Below are 20,447 nucleotides of genomic sequence, written 5' to 3'. Positions count from 1 at the left end.
CTTTTTTATGTCCGATACCGATATCATAAATTTGGATATCTGCCGATACCGATATGAATCCAATATAGTGTGTTTTTTAATCAATAAAACTGTTTTTTTAATATCTTGCTGCATTTTGTATAAGTTCATACTCAAGTTTAAATAAACAACAACACTAAAGCTATTCTGTTATACCTGTATGTAAAAAAATACACTGCACCCAAAATATTTCATAGTTCAGCAAAACTGAGCAATCTAATGAACTTAAACCTGCTCCATCCTCCCTATTCTGGTATTTTGAAGAGTACTTAGCAGAAATATTAAGCAACCTAACTAATAGGTTTGTAAACTCCCAGCAAAAAAAAAATAGGGAACCCCCCCCCCCCCCCCCCCATGATGCTTAATCGATGTAATCAACTTTAATTTGATGCAGTGTGAAAAAAAAATACACAGAATTAAATTATTTTTCAAGAATAATTAAATAGATTCAACATCTTTCTTCAACAAAATTGCAGACTGCACAGATGGTATCTTCCCAAAGGAAAAAGTAGTATAGCTTACTAGGGTATATTAGACTTAATAGTTACTATATACAGTAATGGACTTCTATACATTTTACATCAGATTAAAACTTTGGGTGTAAGAGTCGGATAATTATTTATTAAAAGCTAGACATTTTAAATGAGAATAAGAAAGAAAAGTATGTCTTTGTGCCCCCCTTTTCGCTGTTAATGCCCTATCCTATCGGCCCCCCTGGCTAAACTTTGCTAGATCCGCCCCTGCACAGTTACCAGCCGTCAGCTACGTCAGCGGTCCCCAACCCCCGGGCCACGGACCGATACTGGTCCGTGAGTCGTTTGGTACCGGGCCGCGAGAGTTGAGGCTCAGGTGTGAAATGTATGGTTTTCAGGGTTTTTATCGGTTTTCAGCGTTATTTTGTTATCGTTTTTATCGTTTACTCGGTTTTCCTTGGTCTTTTCACGTGTGTTATGAATAAATCTTCTTTTTTTCGGTACCGGTACTAGTTTTATTTTGTTGTATTTATCCGCGACACCTTAAAGGCCGGTCCATGAAAATATTGTCGGGCATAAACCGGTCCGTGGTGCAAAAAAGGTTGGAGACCGCTGAGCTACGTAGAAAAGGATCCTGGTGTAGAAAGTAATATTAAATAAATTCTAACAACAGTTTATCAAGTTTAAACGTGCTGCTGTTATTCAGCCGCTGTTTTCCTCTTTCTGGTGCAAAGTGGGCCAAAAACAAACAAGAGAAACGGACTCGCAACAGAAAAGCTGATCAGCTGATCATTAAGCAGTTTCATGATTGAAGTAGCAGCAGGAGAGGGAGGGAGAGAGAATATATCCATATATCGGTTAACGTGGGAATGCTTTACAAACATTCAGAGATGAACTTACACACTTGCTTTACTTCTCTCTGGGATAACTTCCTCGGAGATGAAATGCTGGTTTGGTAGCGAGGTTACAAATACACACAGCCGCTCTATCACGTGAGCACACTGCTCCAACGTGCAACGGTTATGAGGCGAGTTATGCCATGTTGCAAGTTTTGTGAGGTGCTTTTTTGATATTTAATGGATCGATTGCATTTTTTATTTCTCTCCGATCCAATAATTTATGTCAGTATCAGACCGATACTGATACATAATATCGGATCGGTCCATCTCTAATCATTACATTAAATATATTCTGTACCACTTTACAAATTACAGGAAAGTTTGGTTGCTTAGAACCAAAATTCAAAGAAAGGAAGTTTGACTTAAGATTTTTGCACAGTATTATTGATAGTATTAATATTGTTATTTGTTTTACTTTTTCTTTATCTCATTTGACCATGGTCAGAACACGGTTAACATGCTCAGCACCACTTTAAATGTGGAAGCCAACACACACCATACACATCCTAATATCCCCTCATCTGTCCTGATTATCCCAGTTTGTCTTGTTTTGCATGGTCTATATCCACACCTTGTTTCATTATTGCCCTACTTTTATTAATAAAGTTAAAAATACAAATAGAAAACTATTAACAAGCAGGATTGATGACATTAACATATTAATATAAACCGTCTTTAGAGAAGCTACCAGAAAACTGTGCCTATGGATCTGTAATAAGACATTACGGCACAACTAAAGTCAAAGTCAAAGTCAAACTATTTGGTTTACTACTACTGTTTATAGCATTGCCCAAAATTACTTAATTGTAACTAACCAGACTTTATCTGCAGACTGCAAATCACAGCAATCACAGACCACACACAGAGTCTGGCAGCAAAACAAAACCTGACTCAGTGTTAATATTTGAGGGAGAATACCGAGGGGTTTCTGTTATCTGCTGATCTGCTGGCTGACATGTCTCCCTCCTCATTCCAGCGGTCGCAAAACACCCAGAAACCCAGACATCACATTCTCACAGTAACATGCAAATCTCAGTCAACAACTATATCTGTTTTGTTTTTATCTTTTTTTTCTTTCTTTTTTTTAACTCCGCCTCTGGGTAGCTTGCTTCCCAGTGCCAGTCCCAAGCCCGGATAAAGGAGGAGGGTTTGGTCGGGGCTAGCAACCCCTTCCTGTAAAAACCTGCTATGCTACAGAAACGACAAGTGAAAACCAACGAGCAATCAGTGGAGAGGAAGGTCAATTGCTAGTGACGAGGACGGACCAAAGTCTCGCGACCATCCCTCTCTCAATGGATCGACCATTCCTCAATGCAAGAATATCGACTTGTATCGGGACATGGAATGTCAGATCACTCTACCGAATGGGATACCGCATGCAAAGGCTAAAGGCCTTCGATGACTATCGACTATCGACTTGTTGAAGTTGGCTTCAAAGCCAACTTCAAAGTTGGCTTCAAAGGCATTGATCGGTTGGGAACCAGTTTCCGACCGCATCGTCTCGGCTTGATTTCGAACTTGGCAGGCCAAGATCACGTTCATCCAGGACTATGCCCCCACGGAGGAGGGCGAACGATACAATCAAGGATGCCTTCTACAACCAGCTCCAAGACTTTTTAGCAGCCATTCCGTGGCACGATCACCTGTTAATGGTTAGCGACTATAACGCACAACTGGACGGGGACCGGGCTGGATTTGAATCGACCATCAGGCCCCATGGATTGGGGGCATGCACGACTGATAACGGCGACCGGCTCTGTTCATTTTGCGCCACGAACGACCTTTGCTTTGGGAATACCTTTTTCCAACACAAGAGAGCACACAAGACGACGTGGCGGGCTCCGGGAGGAACATACGAAAACAAAACCAATTTCGTTTGTGTACGGAGACTATTGCGGTCATCGTTACTCGACGTGCGATGTTGGCGGGGCGCGGACACTCATCACCAAGCGTCGACTCTGGCTCATGAGAACAGTGTCCAACGGTCAGTGCCCCAAGCCTTTCGATGTCACTCGTCTCAGGGATCCAGAAATGGCCAGCCAGTATTGATTGGACGGGGGACCTTATTGATGAGCGGAACAAGGTAAAGCAAGTATGCGAACGAGAGCCACCAGGACAAGTCTTGGATGCAGTGGACATGCGTTATCGGCTGATAGATCAAATCGTCACACGGAGTTGCAGATGGGACAAACGGGATTGGATCGGACGGAAAGGACAAGAAGCGCAAGAGGCAGCAAACAAGAATGATACCAAAACGCTTTATCGAATCGTTCAGGAATTGAGCGGTGCTCCAAGCGGCAGAGGAGTACCAGTCAAGCGCAAGGACGGCCGCTTCTTAACAACAGCGGAGGAACAAGACCAACGATGGGTCCAGCATTTCGAGGAAATCCTGAATCAACCGGCACCTATGTCGACAACACGCCTTCCGCCCCGTGGATGACCTTCCAGTTAACGTTGGTCCAATCTGGTCAGTGTTATAACACTGGACGGTGGCTTGGACAAGCACATCGCCTGTTGGCTCGGAAAGGCAGCATTGGCCATGCGCAACTTGAATCTGGTTTGGAGATCGACCACCATCTCGATATCATCCAAAGTCCGTTTGTTCAATACAATAGTCGTAACAATGGCTATCTATGCGAGTGAAACATGGAAGTCGACGGCAACAATCACCCGATGACTGAATGTTTTCCAACAGCGCAGCCTCCGACGGATTTTCAAGATTTCGTATCGAGATCAAAACAGACATGGAGACAGTCATTCATTGAGGACCTAAAAGCGGTCGATCTTTCATGGGACGAGGCTGAAGATGTGGCTGCAAACCGAGCTCGTTGGCGATCCCTTGCCGCCTAATGTGCCATCCGGCACAGGAGGAACTAAGTCTAAGTAAGTAAAAGTACGTTTATTCATTTTTGATGGTTAAAGGTTAAATACAGTTAAATGCATTATTTTCATATCTATGCATAAATATGACCCAAAATATTTTGAAATGTTTAAGTCATAAAGTTAGACAAATGGATGAAAGCTTTGGTATGAAATGATCCAATATAAACAAAAGTTCGCGAACTTCTAGGATGAACAGCCAACTTGAAGGTGAATTTAGAATCAGGTGTGTTGATCGGTCTGATCATCACAACTAATCCACATCATTGTCACTGTCACACAGGAGTAGCTGAAGGTTGTAAAAGTCCTTGATGTAAAAAGGAAACACAGGATTCCAGTAACCAAAGGCCTCTATCGCACTGAGTAATGCCATTGTTCACAAGTCCACCATCAGGAGATCACTGAGTAATGATGGTATGCATGTTTTTCACTTCTCATTCAAGAGATTTCTGCCACCACGGGGCTGTCTCGTTCAAAGTGGTCCTGAGGTTTATTGACCCACCCTCATGCAAGTTGTTAAGGGCCACTTGAATGGTATGAATCAAGGCGTTGAGATATAATCACAGTTTCCTTAGCAAAGCTGCACTAATTTAACATCAGTGACAGAGTAATAGAAAATAAGCGTTGGTACAGTGAATGTTTTATCTGTTTTATGAGAATTCCCCGGAAAGAAATTAAGGGCAGTAAACTTTCACAGGTTTTATCACCGATGTTTTATTTGCCGCTCCATATAGTGTTATCAGGTAAACTCATATAAATGGACTGCAGTAGAATTACCAGATGACAGCTGAGGAAGAGTGTTCATACAAAATACACTTGGAGCTTTTAATAGACTGTGAAACTTCCCGCTGAACCAGGTTATCAAATTTTAGGCTTGCACAATACTGAACATGGCAGTGGACCAAGTAATTAAATGAGATGGGATAAAATAAGCCAGTGATATAGAGGAGCTTTTTCTGACCCCTTTCCTGTGCAGACTCATGGCCTGTGTGCTACATTCACCTTTTTTGTTGTAAGCCCCTGTTGAAGCCTTAACTTCAAAAAACTGAATTACAAAAATGTGTTTAATGTGAATTAAAACACCACAAACGCTCACACCGAGTCTGCTTTTGGGGTTAAAGGGTGCACAGCCACACACAGACAGAGCTAATCGACATGTTGATTGCACATGTTGAGCATGTACATTTACAGAGCATTAGTCATAGCAGAGCGGCAGACAAACTTTGTCTGCACCTGGCAGTCAGACACTTGGTGCCACTGAAGCATTTTACACAGGAAGCCTTTTACCTACCTCCTCTGAATTATGACTCAGCTAATGAGGAAGGGTGCAGGATTTAAAGACAAACATTAAAGATGGAGATTAAGTGCAGTATCGGTGGGGTGTGTTACTTTTCATCACAATGAGCAGGAAGCCACACAAGTATTCAAAATGAAAAAGGATTACCACAAAAAAAGGTATGTGGAGGTGAAAGCACGAACCATTCAAAGAGAGATCAGACGGGCTAATGTACCTGCCTTTAATAAACAATGGTGGAGTAAGCTAAGCCTTTTCTCACTTCCTAATTTACAAGTTTTTCACTGCTCATTAAGCTCCCACCACACAAAGACCAAAACACAGAAAACACCATCTGAGAGTTGAGTCTTCTTAAAAAAAATGCTTCTGTATTCGATTATGTGTCGTTGCTTCATGAGTCAGACGGGTGACAGACTAAAGGAAAAAACCCTATAAAGTGTCTCTGGAGGTCTCCTGAAGAGATGCAACACCATTCTTTAAAAGATATTTCCTGATTTTTTGATTTGGATCCAAAAATCTCCTCTTTGTGTTTATTGGGGTTGAGGTCTTGTCCCAGTGAAAGCCATAGCAAAGCATGAAGAACAACTCTGTCCCTTCCCTCTATAAAGATGCCACATGTCCTCTGTACAGTTCTGTGGAGCTCCATTATTTCCCCAGGGGTCTTCACGTGTTTGATGTGCCACAGATTTTAGACTGCATACCCCTCCTAACACAACCCTGCCATTTATCCGGGCAGCACAGGGAGTACTCTGGCTTGTGAGAGAGGAGACTTCTGTGACTAAAGTCTAGCATAAATCTAGTAAAAGAAAGCTGGATTAACAGCCATGAGCCTAGGTTACTGAGTATGCATTAGCTTCACACGGAGCATCGGGTATCCGGTGGTTAAGACACACACCTGTAGCATACCTGGATCATCCAAGACCTAAAAACTAGGTTGGCCCAAGCATTTTTTTTTAATGTTTTAAATAACTGAACATATAACTTACAGAATACATACAGAGATACACTGTGCCTGAGTGGAAACTTAAAAGCAATAATCACATTTTCAATTCACAAAAAGTCTTAAAGTTTAAGTTGAAAATAGAGCAGGTTTTTCATGAGGTTTAATGTAAGTGCCCTTCTCATATCTCTTGTTTCATTCCATTTATAACACAGACTACTCTATTGTTCCACATATATTACTCTGTCATGATATATAAATAAACCAATAAATAAATGAATATACCTATGTTTTTGGTAATAGGAATATCAAGGTTTTAATTTTAATTGACTGGTATTTAGTATCCACATCCAGCCATTCACATTCATACAAAGCTTTACTCGGTACACGTTATAATGTTTTTATCTCACTCTTCGGTGCTTGCATCAGGTGCGACATCTTGCCCAAGGACACTCCAACATGTGAACTGAAAGAACAAGTTATTGAACCACAGACCTTCAGTGGTGGCATGGCCTGTGCCAAACTGGATATTCCAACCCAAATCCTTGCATTTAACTCTGGCCTGAGGCCTATAATGAAGACTATGTCGCTCTTCATCCATTTCGATTTCATATTTAAAGTTCAAATCCAGTCTGGGGCCTTGTCTGTGTGGAGTCTGCACGTTCTTCACGTGTCTGTGTTAATGTAAATGTAAATGGTTCTCTGTCTCTATGTGTTAGTCCTGTGATATACTGGCAATCTGTCCAGGGTGTACCCCACCTCTCACCCTGTGGCAACTGGTATAGGCTCCAACCCAACCTGAATTGAATAAGTGGAAGAAAATGGATAGATTTAGATTTTTAACACACTTAAGGTGGGTTCTGAATTACCTATGGATGCAAAATTGTTTTTTAGTTGTAGTAGCCACAGTGGGTAGAACTGCATATTTGATTTGGCACAATTTTACACATAACTGATGCAGTACCTAATAGATTGGTGTCTCTACTCCTCCTGAGTGTACATATTGCTAATTAATATAATTATTTATAAAATGCCATAAAATCTTATTTATTCGTTTCCCAGGTAATAAGACAAGATGTTTTTAAATAGCATTAACGAATAGCTTAAATTAGGATATAGCTCAGTAAAATGTAACTAATCTGAAAATTACAATAAATCACAAATAACTACATTAAAGTTAAAACAAATTATTAAGCAATATCACATGTAATAAAGTAATAAAGCACAGTCAAATTCAACAAAGCTAAATAAAACAGAATCCATACAAGTTTACTAAATGTATTATTAAAAACTGGAAATTTGAGGAGGTATTCAGAGGGACCTCTATGTATGAGTAAACATTAAAATTTAAGGTTATAATTATTGTTTGTTTGTTTCTGGAAATAATGTAATTTTGCAGTCTTTTCTTGTCTCGTGTTTCTAATTACCGGTAATACCTTAAATGGCCTAAGAGTACTTAGGACACTTTCATAAACTGTTACATAATGTTCCACTACAGGTACATGTTGCCATCGAGCGCGGCTGTTTACGTCGGAACCGTCTGCCACACACAGGACTCGCCTTCCCAGAATTCCATTGTGCGCAGGCGCAGAGTGCGTTGCCTGACAGTGGTAAACAGACGTCAGAAGGGAGTCTTCGCCTCGAGTCAAAACAAAACAAAACAAGTCGAAAAGATCCCGAAGGAGTGAATATTTGTACCGACACAACAACAGGAAGTTTTACAAAAGTCAGCGCGGACTAGAAACGGCAACTTGGATGAAGTTATCGGAGGCTTTTCACGGACTTTTCCACGGATTGTAAACTCTGGAGTAGCAGGAGCTTAAGCGGCTAACGTTACGGAGGCTATCGGTGCTGTTTTCAAAGTGCGGCGAGTGGGAGCCGACAGACCTGCGGGCGACCCCAGTTTCACCCAAGCGCCTGCGGAGAAACTGCGAGGCTTGGTTAGCGACACAACGAGACGAGGGTCGGCTGAGTTCCGGGCTGCGGTCGAGTGGGCTTTTTAAAACCCGCTTCTTCGAGTATCGTGTGCCGCGGCAGGACTGTGGGGAAACATGGCAGATGGTGACATGCGCCCGACCGCAATGTGGCGGACCGTGCAGACCTGAGGCGCGGACTTCTCTTTGCACATTTCTGTCATCTCTCTAGTGTTATAAACAAATCCCGAAGCGTCCTTACTGACATCTTATCCTCGCTGGAGGCTTGTTTTTCCCACCAGAAGACAGACAGAGACGCGTGCCAGCGTACCGGGGCAGTGTTGAACAGACCGCCAGCTCGGACAGTCAGCCGCCGCACATCTTCACTTTGACTGACTAAGCCGCACCGGTTAGTGGATGTCTGCGGAACTTAAAATAAATAAATAAATAAACTTTGGTCGTTTTCTCTCCCTTTTTCTGGTCTTGTGGAGACCTCAGACTGCCCGGTTGTTTACAAGAACAGCCAGAAGCTCCTTTGTAACCGCAGCCAGCTAATCCTCGCATGCATACTGCATAGTTTCACAAGAAAACTTCACGTGTGAGTTCACAAATTTAATCCGCAATAATTACAAAATCTCCACCCGCATATAAACCACTCTCTCCTTGAAAGTAAAATATAGCAATGTAAGCGATTTTAAATGGCTTCAATTTCTATTTTTAGCCACACATGTTCACATATATATTTTTTTTCTTCTTCTTCTTCTTCTTCTTCTTCTTATTATTATTATTATTATTATTATTATTATTATTATTATTATTATTATTATTATTATTAATAATAATAATAATAATAATAATAATTTCCAGATGCGGCCCCAAACCCCGTCTAGGTCCAGATGTTTTGGTGCTTATTGTCATTGTGCGACTATCTTTTTAGATTTCATTCAAACAAAGAGAGTCCCGCCCCAGCCCTCCTTATTTCTATATAAATCTGAAGGTTTATGATAGTTACTATTAAGGAGATTATTTGGGTTCCCTAATCTCCAATCTGAGGATTAACCGAGGCTATTGGCGTGTTCAGATTATTACGTCTCTTTTCTAGGCCCTTCGGTTGACACCCCCGCGGAGGGTGAAGTATATTGTTTGTTTATTTTTGTTTGTTTGTTTATTTATTTTAAAGGTGGTGTGTTTGTTTTCTCTTAAGGTGTCATCGGCTCAAACTTACCTGTCAAACTTTAAATGTTTTAAGTTGAACACCTCTCTGAGTGGAAGTTCAGAGGACCGCCATGGAGGAGTCGCCAGTGCCCCCGATTGACCCAGATTTTGAGCCGCAGAGCAGACCTCGCTCTTGCACGTGGCCGCTGCCGAGGCCCGACATCACGGCTGTCAAGTCGGAGGGGGCGGACGGCGCCGAGTCCGCCGCCGGGACCCCGCCCGCTGACGAGGACAAGCCCGAGCCCCAGCAAATCGCGTCCGAGCCCGAGAAAGCGGCTGCGGCGTCCGTGGAGGGCGGGGTCGTGGCCGGCGTGGGCGGACCCGGAGCGACGCCGCGCAAAGGATCCTCCCGGCGCAACGCGTGGGGGAACCAGAGCTACGCGGACCTGATCAGCCAGGCCATCGAGAACTCACCCGAGAAGAGGCTGACGCTAGCGCAGATATATGAGTGGATGGTGAAAACTGTGCCTTACTTCAGAGACAAAGGAGACAGCAACAGCTCCGCCGGCTGGAAGGTGAGGGCTTCATCTGCAGGGAATCATCTGAGTCAGTACACAGCCAAGGTTATCTTTATGTTTATGGGCCTTTTAGTTTTAAGAGTTAAGCTGAACTGTAATAAAATAAACACTTAGGTCCACCAGGTAAATGTGTCAGTAAGAGTTTTTCCTGGCACACCACAGAGCTGCATTAAGAGTTACGGCAGAGAGTGTGTGTGTTTCCTTATTTAACCCAAGTTTGTGCATAGGCCAGCCATTCTGGTTGTCCTAGTTTTAAAAATAAACTAAAATACTTAACTTTAAGTAAATAAGCTTTGGGAAAAGTGGTTAAACATATTATTAATCACAGTTCTGCTTATTTTCCTTTTAGTGGGCAGGAAAACCCCTGGATGGCATTTACAGGCAGTACTGAGGTTAATCACGTGACCTCGTGCACATTGTTAAAAGTTGTAAACATTTTGGAGGTGATACAGCTACTAGTTGCTAGGTGGTTGGCATTGGTTGTTGACTGTCACTGGGTGAAAAAAGATGCTTTTCTACTCTACCTGAGGACTGGGAGCGCTTCATACAACATGCCTCATTTACACAAACACCCCCCAAACGCTTAAGTGCTTTCTATCTAACAGTCACACTCTGATGGTTGCATCAGGGATGCTCAAGGATGTTTGGGATGGAGACTGGAGCAGCCAGGGATCGATCCACCAACCTTCTGATTATCCTTGGGCCTGAACAGCCTGAATGTTAGATAGGAGGCACCCAGGTAGAAAAAGAAGTGCTGGTGTGAATGAGGCATGTTGTGTACATGCTTTGAGTGCTCGAGTAAAGAAGCGATCAATAAGAAGCAGTCCAAGTTAAATAAAAAGCACTGGAAACATCTTCATTTTTACACTTTTGACAATTTTGTCAAGCTACAAGAAGCACCAGGAGGCTTTGGTGCAGATGTTTATTCATACTTGTGGTGTCTGCGTCACGCCGGCTGCCTAAACAGCATGTTGAGTTTGTATTTTAATACCTCTTCTGATATTGTTATGCTAGGAGGAGACAGATACCTCCTCAATAAAACTAAAGCTGAGGCCACACTCATTTGTACTACTGTTAGCAGACGGGTGGTTCCCAGCAAGCGTTGGTGTGAAACCCTTCGAAACAAAGTTGTAATTGCTCGGGCTTATTACCGTCTAAGATCGTCTGTTTTGGTATAAACCCTTTTCAAAGATAATAAATACATTTTGTGTCATCCAAGATGAGACAAAAACTATTTTGAAAATCCTTTACTAAAGATTATATCCACAGTAGCCATACTTTAATTTTATTATTCTCATTTAAAGATAAGTGATTAATCTGCAAATCACCAGTGTAATAAAAGCAAGTTTCACCACTCTGCAACCAACTTGAAACACCTTTGGGGAGTTATTGTAAAGCATTATTTAATAAATAAACTTTAATTTCAGTGGCTACTTGGATGTAAAAATGCATTCACGGAATAAAAAGTCAAATCTGTTAAAAAACACAAAAAAAGTAGAAAAGTTTGCTCCAAAATAAGGTTTAAAATGCTTTTTAATCCTGAAAGTTTTCATTCAGTCAGCATCTTTTCTATTGCTGGATTCTCCTGTGAGTTTCAATTCATGACTCTCTCTTCATTGTTGTGTTTTGTGTTTTTTTTTTGTTTGTTTTTTTACCTTTTGATTTTCAGAATTCAATTCGCCACAATTTGTCACTCCACAACAAGTTCCTGAGGGTACACAATGAATCGACCGGAAAGAGCTCTTGGTGGATGCTCAACCCCGAAGGAGGCAAGACCGGCAAGGCGCCGCGTCGCCGGGCTGCATCTATGGACAACAGCAGTAAGCTGCTGAAGAGCCGCATGAGGGCCAAGCAGACCAAGAAGCAGGCGGGAGCGGCCGGCCTGGGAGGCACCGCAGGTGTGTTGCAGGGCGATGGTGCCACGGGCTCGGCGGGCGCGGACAGCCCTAACTCATCCCAGCAGTTCTCCAAATGGGGGGTGAACAGCAGCAGCCCCTCGTCCCGCGGCAGCCTGGACGACACGGATATGTGGACCACCTTCCGCCCGCGCACGAGCTCTAACGCCAGCACCCTGAGCGGACGTCTGTCCCCCATTGCTCCGGGCCAGGAGGATGACGACAACCTGCCTGATGACGGCCTGCTGGGGCGGTTCTCTGCCAGCAACTTGACTCCCACCCTCACCGAGACGCTCATGGAGGAGCTGGACCTGATCGATGGCCTCACTCTGATGACGGGACAGCAGGGAGGGGCCAGTCCCAGCACAGCCCCACCAGCACCTCCCACTCCGCTGCCCTCCGCCTCCACCCTGCTGCCTCGAGGCTCCAGCTTCCCCTCCTTCCATCAGCTTTCATCCAGCCTCCCACAGGCCCCTACCCACACCAGGGCCACAACCTCCGTGTCTCCCTGCGGGCCCGGCAGCAAAGAGCAGACGACGTTCAGCAACTCCCTCTTCAACCCAATGCCCACCCCCAGCTCCCGTGGGAGCGGCCATTACAGCGCCCACGTACCCTCCAGCTTGGAAGCGCTGCTCACCTCCGACTCCCCTCCTCCCAGCGATGTCCTGATGGCCCAAGTGGATTCCATCATGCCGAATTCTGGAGGGGTGGGAATGATAGGTTTGGGCACGTCTGTTGCAGGAGTGAGGTTGGGTAAGGGGTTGGAGCCGAACACCGTGTCCCCCATCGGGCTGCAGGCACAGATGCAGCCTCAGCAGCATCACCTTCACCACCAGCAGCAGCAGCAGCCACCACCACCGGCGCAGCAGCAGCAGCAACAACACCAGCATCACTCTCAGATGGAGTTGGGGATGATCCTCTCAGGTCTGTCTCAGGACCCGTCACAGCTCTCTGCCCTCAAAGCCCAACACGCCGCGCTACCAGCCGTTGGCTCGCAACACGGGGGGCCCATCACCACCCTGCCGGGAATCAGTCAGTTTGGAGTGCCGTCCTGCTTCTCCACCGGTCCGGGTCGGCTCCCTACGGACTTGGACATTGACATGTTCACCGAAAACCTGGATTGCGATGTGGACTACATAATCAACAGTGACCTCATGGACGGAGACGGCCTCGATTTCAACTTCGACCCCATGCTGCCTGGAGGCCAAGGCTACCCGGGACCGACCACCACGCAGGGCTCCGCTCACAACTGGGTGCCCAGCTAATCACTCACCTGACCACACGGTGTTAGCCAGGTACACCAACCACTGTCAGAGACACGAACTATTTACTAGTCTAAAGAATTAAAAAAAAATTGTCTTTAGGTGTTGAAAACTTAAATATATTCAATTCACGGTGGTGCGAAGTAAAGAAAAGCAGCAAATCTAGAGAATATTTAGCATTTTAATTCAGGATTTAGTGAAAATGACCTTCGGTGATCAACTGTTCCTTAAAAAAAATCTATATTATATTAAATGAAAAAAACGTAATATTTTCAGTATTTTCCGACTTTCTAATCTAAAGCGTTTTTATCTTTATTCTGTTTTTTTCTGTCACTGTAGATTGAATATTTCCACCCCTTTTAGTTTTTTTCACAAAGATCTGCTCATTACTCACAGCATTGCATGCAGATATGGCTAACAGATCTTCTCAAACGGCCTTTTTAAGCGACAGCGAGGTGAATGATCCTCTCTATCGTCTTTGCAGGAAACTAATCTCCCATCAAGATAACGTCACGCAACCACCGGTTGATCCCTCCTCCCTGCTGGCCGAAGATGCTTGTCTTCAAAGCGCGCCGTTTCTCTTGGACTTTTACAAACGAAGACCTCACTCATATCACGTGCCAAGACATGCAGAGGAAGCGGAGGAGATTCAGGCTACTATGCACAACTTTCTGTTTATTTTTATTTTGTTTTGTTTTGGGGGTTTTTAAATAACACTCGGACGATTGGGCTGCTAGCCATTTTTGTTGTTGTTGTTTGTTTTTTTGTTTGTTTGTTTTTTCACTGCAAACTGATTTTTTTTAAAATGTGTGACTTGATGGTTTTTGGTTTGGTTTTGTTTTGTTTTTTTAGATTGACAAGACAAATCACCTATTTCCCCGTCCCCACCCCTCCTCCCTCCCTCCCTCTGGCTGGAATGAGTTTCCACTTTAGTTATGTTACACGACAAAAGCTTTAGGGCGGATATGGTACTCCGGATCTCAAAGGCGCTGGTTTGAGAGACTTGATGGACTGTTTTTTTGTTGTTGTTGTTTGTTTTGTTTTGATTTTTGGAGAAATGGCCAGTTTTCCCGCTCGGCGTGACTTGCCAGACCAAATGCTCGTCTGAATGAGGTACACTTGCCCTGCTGCACCGACCTCGATACAGATAAAGCGAGCGAGAGGACTGTTGTGAACAGGTGGAAGATAAAGATGGGACGGCCGGAGGCATGAAACATGTGGTTGCACATCTTGCCCTGATTAAATGTACGATTTTAAATTCATGATTTTAGAGAAAAGAGTTGAGAGGGTATGTACTTGCAGTTTGGCTTTTTTTTTTTTACTTCAATCCATTGTGTTAAGGTAGATGTCAGATAGAGGGTGTTTTGTTTTGTTTTTTTAATCTCTGATGTGCAGTTGAACTAACAAAATGAAGAAATGGGATTTGTGAATTTACACACAGGGCATTCAAGGGTAAATCCATACGCTAACGAGTGATTGGTTGGCCAAGTATTACATTGTCCTAGACAGCTGACATGCCTCCACTGTCCAACCTGACTCCTTCTTCTTCTTCTTCTTCCTTTATTTCCCTCGAGCCTGTGCATTTTCAAAGCACTTAGGTTTCCTGCAACACAGGGACCCCACACTAAAAGATGCATCCATATTAGGTTGTACCATCTCAAAAGAAGAGAGTTTATGATCCTGTAAATGTACAAATTGCGCAGGTACACGATGCTATGCAGACCTATCTTTTGAAGGAAATTTGAGAAAGAAAAAAAAAGTCCCTCCCTCAAGGGTTTGTTTTTGCTATTTAACATTTTCCCGATATATTGTTGGACGTTTTCTTTTATTATTCAGTACTAACGTTGGAAAAGAAAAATTAATTCACTGTGTGAGAAGTACAAAAAAAGAATATATTTGATGATAGTTTTAATATACAGTTTAGATGGAAATCAGATATTAATACGTATGAATATATTACTAATGACAAGTGATGTTTTTTTACACATTGGAAGAAGCATTCTCAGATCATTTTTAACTGTAATTTTCTATACTTTTATTTTTGTAAAGAATAAGATGCATGTAGATTTCTTTCTTTTTTTTTTACATAACCAAAGGAACACTAATATTTGCATTGGCATGGCATGTAGGGAGCGCTTGGGCCTGAGTATACTCAGTGTACATAAGCTTTGCAAAACAGCAAATATACATACATACATACATACATATATATATATATATAAGCGAGAGATACCTGTAAGGTGACTTTAAAAGTTGAAAGAGGCAAATACTTGACAGTTTTAAAGCAGATTTCCAGCCGCCTGCCTCGTGCTTCCTGTTTTCTTTTTTCTTTCTTTGAGTCCAAGTAAAAAAAACGATTTTTAAAAAATGCATCAAATAGGAAAAAAACTTTCATCTCAAAACGAGGCTCATGCAACCGTTACCTCTCAGGAAAAACAACACTTGTGCACAGACCTAATCAGATGCCGGCAAAAAAATAAACAAAAATGAATAAATGAACTTTATTTTGCACAATTTGTCTTGTATGCAGACTGGAAACCAACTCACAGCTCCCCCCCCCTCGCATCCCAAATTTGACTTCACCTTTAATTTTAGCTTCTCAGCCGTGTAAATCACAGCTAGCTTGTCCCCTCGGTTGTTTTGTTTTGTTTTTCTGCCAATATTTAAAACACTATAGCACGACTTTACTCTGTAGCGACGCTTTATTTTGTCATCTCTCCCCTTTCTTAACTAACTTTTTGTGTTTTTGTTTCGTTTTTTTAATTTAATTTAAAAAATCCCTGGAGTTTATTATTCATCATTTCGCTGTAGCTGTGTGAATATGTTAGCCTCTGATATGTTTAAAGCACTCTTCTTCTTTCTGTTTTGTTTTTGTCACCCACAAATATTTCCTTTTTTTAAAATTCTCATTTGTTTGGTTTTGTAATGGTGCTAGATGTCATATCAGTTGTGATGTTATCCTGGAATATGCCACAATGCAAGGGGTGCATATCGGGGGAATTTTTTTGTATACGGCACAAGGATAACGACTTGGTGTTATGGTAGAAGTTCACACGCAATCAGTAGGAATTAATACAGAACCCCTACTGTGCCGTGTGAGGATATTATCATGTGTACACAAGTTAATTATGTCCGCAGGAGTTATTTTAATTCGTGCAAGAGTTATTTATCTCCTGCAGGAGTTATTTACCTTGTGTGCACTAGTAATTTATATTTTGCAGACAAGATTTGAAAAAAAAAAAAAGACTCCATACTTTCCTCGTCCTTGTTATTTTTATTTTTATAAACCCGACCCAACCTGGTCTTTTAAATCTAAAAGCAGGGTAACTGCACTTATTTTGAATCATAACACGATTACTTTTGTTATTATGTTTTGCACCCTTTTTTCTGTTTTTTTTTCCTTAACCGAGTTCCACAGTTGGGGAAATTTTAGTAACATCTGACTAAAGGAGCGGCGGCTGGTTGGTGAGAATCTACTTTGATGTCTCTAGTTTACTGTTGCCTCCTTGAAGCAGTCAGGTGTGATGTTATTACTTCTCTTGTGTCTCCCCTTATGTAACTTTGTGAATATTCTTCATCCTTCAGCTTTTTTAAGTAGCAGTTAGTCCCTTCATGTTTTTACATTTTAAATCGCCCCTATTTGATACAGTATTGTAGCATTTGGCAAGGGTGAAATTGTTTTTTCCATTGGGGAGGGTGGGAAGTTGTGCATAAGCCAATTATGTTAATGATTTTTTTTTAAATCATGTTGATAGTTTTTTTTTCATCCCCTGCGCCCCTCTTTATTAGTTTTCTTTCTTTACACATTGTTAAAGTCAGCCAGAGATGACAAACAGTTCTGAACAGCAAAAATCGATTCAATAAACTGTTTAACCCACTTTTCCTGCTCATTGATGACTTGTGACGCTTCAGACATGGTGCACTTGTGCATGTCTTCCACTAGAGGCCGCTGTGATCCAAGGATCCCGTCACTTACGTACAGGTATGCACTTTGTGCTGGTAGTTATTCATCTTAAAACCACGTCACAGCCTTCCTGAGTATGCACAAATTAAAACTTAAACACCGTCATTCAAAAAAACAAAAACAAAAAACAACCTCAAAGACTTATTGTAAGCCTACAATTATAACTCTTTCCAGGACCTAGTAATATTTTTTCCTAGGAGGATATGCTATGCAAATATCTTGAGCCTCCAAGGACTTTGTAAATTGGTCTTGGGATCCACCATGTAATACCATTTGGAAAGCATCTGATAGGCAACAACCTAATTCTTCAGCGTGACAGTGATCCCAAACAATGCCAATACAATAAAAGGATACCTGGATAGAAAAACTCACAATTGAACTCAGTCCTGGGCCCTGTTTCAGGAAGCCGGTTTAGTGGAAAATCTGAGTAAGTATACCCTGAGTTAACGAAAACTCTGGGTTTTCGGTTTCACAAAGCGAGTTCAGCTGAAGCCTGAGTGAGTCACTATGACGACACACGCCGTGAAGCTAACCTGCCCCCTAGCAGGTTTACTACAACTAACCCTGACTGTCTCCGCCCCTTTGTCGGAAACCTGACAGTAGGAAGTGTCAGACATGGCGTGTCCCTTCCTTGAAGAGCCAGTAGATCGTGAAGCCCAAATTCTCCGCAGAGCTCTCCGCCGGGAGAGAGTGATCAGAGCGCGTTTGGACATTTTATCATTTCCTGATGATTGTCTGTGCGAACGTTACCGTTTCTCAGCACAATCTATAATTTATTTGGATAACATCCTCAGGCCATATATTACGCATGTGACACATCGCGGACATGCTCTCAGTTCTGTACATATTATTTGTATTGCACTTCGGTTTTTTGCAAACGGGAGCTTTCTGTATAATATTGGTGACGCTGAGCACGTTTCCAAGGCTACCGTCTGTCGGGCAGTCAGGAATGTTACAGTTGCACTGAAACGTCTCCTGTACACGTTTGTGGTGTTCCCCGGTCATAGACCCACAAGATTCATCAAAGAGGGATGCCACAAAATTGCAGGTATCAGGATGACCAAAACTTAATTTATGATGTGGTGATACTTGAACTACTACTTAAATTTTACATTTATTTTCAGGGTTCCCAGGCGTGATTGGCTGTATAGATGGTACTCACATTCCAATCATTGCTCCTTCAGTAAATGAAGGAGACTATGTGAACAGGAAGTCTTTCCACAGCATTAATGTACAGGTACATAGTTCCCTGTAGCATTTCAAACTAACAAATTATTTCATCATAGTAATGGATGCTAATTTGTGTTCTCTGCACTGTGAAGATCATATGTGATGCTGCCAACATTATCACAAATGTGGAAGCCAAGTGGCCAGGCTCTGTCCATGACTCACAAATATTCCGTGAATGTACACTGAGCACAAAATTTGGACATGGTGAGTTGAAAATACTTTAAAATATATAAAGACCAATTGCTTCAGGGACATTTGAACTGAAGTGTATCCTTCTGTCTTAGGAGAGTTCACTGGCTACTTGCTTGGTGATAGGGGGTATCCATGTTTACCCTATTTGCTTACCCCTTACCCTGACCCTGAACCGGGCCCACAGCAGCGATATAATCTGGCTAATTGCAGGACAAGAGCCAGAGTTGAAATGACTATCGGAATGCTTAAGGCCCGGTTCCAGTGCCTGCAAAGACTCAGGGTCACCCCAGAAAGGGCATGTGACATTATTGTGGCATGTGTGATTCTTCACAACATTGCCACAATTAGAGGAGAACACTGTCCTTCTGAACCAAACAGCAGTGATCCAAACCATGAACATCCTGACCCTCCCACGGACATACAAGATGGAAGAGCAGTCAGAGACACCATATGTCACAATCATTTCTTTTGACCCATCACCTCAACATGTTGAAAGAAGAATAAACAGATTTTTTGTTCAACTGGCTTTATTGGTCACCTGTGTTTCCTGTACACAAAGTATTAAAAGATGTAAACCTCATAAAGTGTCTCTGTTGCTTCCTCCTCTGTAACAGCTGTCAATGTTTCTTCATTATTTTCCTGTAGTAAAGAAATAAACAACATTGCTGTTCTACTGTAAACTCATATAATCTGTGGAGTATTACTCACAACTGCATGTTGGTCTGGCTCAACAGGAGGCTGCACCAGATGCAGTACACCATCACCATCAACTGATAGAATATGAGGTTTATACAGGTCACTTATAACTTACAAGGGACCAAATGGCAATTAACAAACATACCAATCACCTTACACTTCATTGTCATTATGCTCTCAAAGACAACCAAGACTGAGGGAAGGCAAAATCAGTAGGAAAATAACTTCACTACAAAATAATCCATTATGGTAAAGAGTTTATCGAATGAGTAGCACTGCAAAGGTGACTGTGAAGAAAGGATGTATGCACATCATGTATTATTTTGAATTTACCCCCTATGTAGGCACTTGTGTCTTGCGGGGTTATTGACTCAGAGGATGTCCCCGCAGAGATGCCTTCGGCCACAGGGCGCCCACTGTTTTGGCTGAGGGCCAACTGCTCAGCCTCTGTGAGTGGTGGTGGTGGTGGACCCCCACCTGTTTTTCGGGCCTCCGCTTTTTTTCTGTTGGCTATAACGGGTCACATTTGAGCATACAGAGTAAGCAAATATGTACTTGTAATGTGCTCAGATAATTTCAATAAGTGCTTACAGACAGAAAATTAATGTAGCCTCTAACTGCAATTGATTTACATGGGACAAACAGACCAAGCACTATGGCTCATAATACAATTACACCTTACCTGTTTGGACTATATTTTTATATTTCATTTTTACTTGCTGCCAGGAACGTTTGGGGCCTGTTGGGTTGCACCTGCGCTCACATCACGTCACAAAATAAAATGTATAAAATAACAAATAAAATAACATATGCATGTTATCGGCATATGCTGCCATCAGAATTTCGGCCTCAAGCGCTGTAAAATACATTGACCGCGCCTTCTTTCCCTCCGTCTCCATGGTGACTCACTTAATCTGTGCTCCACTGATCAGGGCTTTATGTATCCTCGTCCGCGCGCTTCACTTGGGGTTAAAGCAACTTCGCGTTGACTGAACTACTTGTTATCAGCCTTTCTGAAACCGAATATTCCGAGTTGGACAGTTCGGGGTTACTCAACC

At 42.5% G+C, this 20,447-nt stretch overlaps 1 protein-coding gene and 1 long non-coding RNA gene across 5 annotated transcripts; both read left to right on the top strand.

Annotated features, from left to right (window-relative positions):
• The first annotated feature begins 8,087 nt into the window (after nucleotides 1–8,087).
• On the top strand, nucleotides 8,088–15,976 carry foxo4 (forkhead box O4). 4 transcript variants are annotated; one of them, XM_085427131.1, is made up of 4 exons: nucleotides 8,088–8,826; nucleotides 9,667–10,147; nucleotides 11,820–13,340; nucleotides 13,792–15,976. In XM_085427131.1, exons 2-3 carry the CDS (start codon nucleotides 9,704–9,706, stop codon nucleotides 13,308–13,310), a joined length of 1,935 nt encoding a protein of 644 aa, XP_085283257.1. In that variant the 5' UTR covers nucleotides 8,088–8,826; nucleotides 9,667–9,703; the 3' UTR covers nucleotides 13,311–13,340; nucleotides 13,792–15,976. The 4 variants fall into 4 exon arrangements, with proteins under 4 accessions (XP_085283257.1, XP_085283255.1, XP_085283256.1 ...); XM_085427129.1 differs by having other exon boundaries at nucleotides 9,622–10,147; XM_085427130.1 differs by having other exon boundaries at nucleotides 8,088–9,015.
• Nucleotides 15,977–18,114: 2,138 nt separating this feature from the next.
• Nucleotides 18,115–19,284, top strand: LOC146677858 (uncharacterized). The gene is made up of 3 exons (XR_014914234.1): nucleotides 18,115–18,319; nucleotides 18,396–18,508; nucleotides 18,594–19,284. It is a non-coding gene; the product is annotated as an uncharacterized LOC146677858 (long non-coding RNA).
• The last annotated feature ends 1,163 nt before the right edge of the window (nucleotides 19,285–20,447 follow it).

This window comes from Rhamphochromis longiceps, linkage group LG2 (genome assembly GCF_057381845.1).
Source record: "Rhamphochromis longiceps isolate RC_006_pf linkage group LG2, R_longiceps_female_GT1.1, whole genome shotgun sequence".
Classification (NCBI taxonomy): Eukaryota; Metazoa; Chordata; class Actinopteri; order Cichliformes; family Cichlidae; genus Rhamphochromis; species Rhamphochromis longiceps.
Note: the sequence above shows the minus strand (reverse complement) of the source record. Positions and strands in the feature narration are given on the sequence as shown.

Bases quoted from the DNA above. Each gene is read 5' to 3' on its own strand.
- foxo4 (XM_085427131.1), top strand. From the start codon at position 9,704: ATGGAGGAGTCGCCAGTGCCCCCGATTGACCCAGATTTTGAGCCGCAG. The intron at 10,148-11,819 runs GTGAGGGCTTCA...TTTGATTTTCAG, and splicing joins ACAGCTCCGCCGGCTGGAAG to AATTCAATTCGCCACAATTT.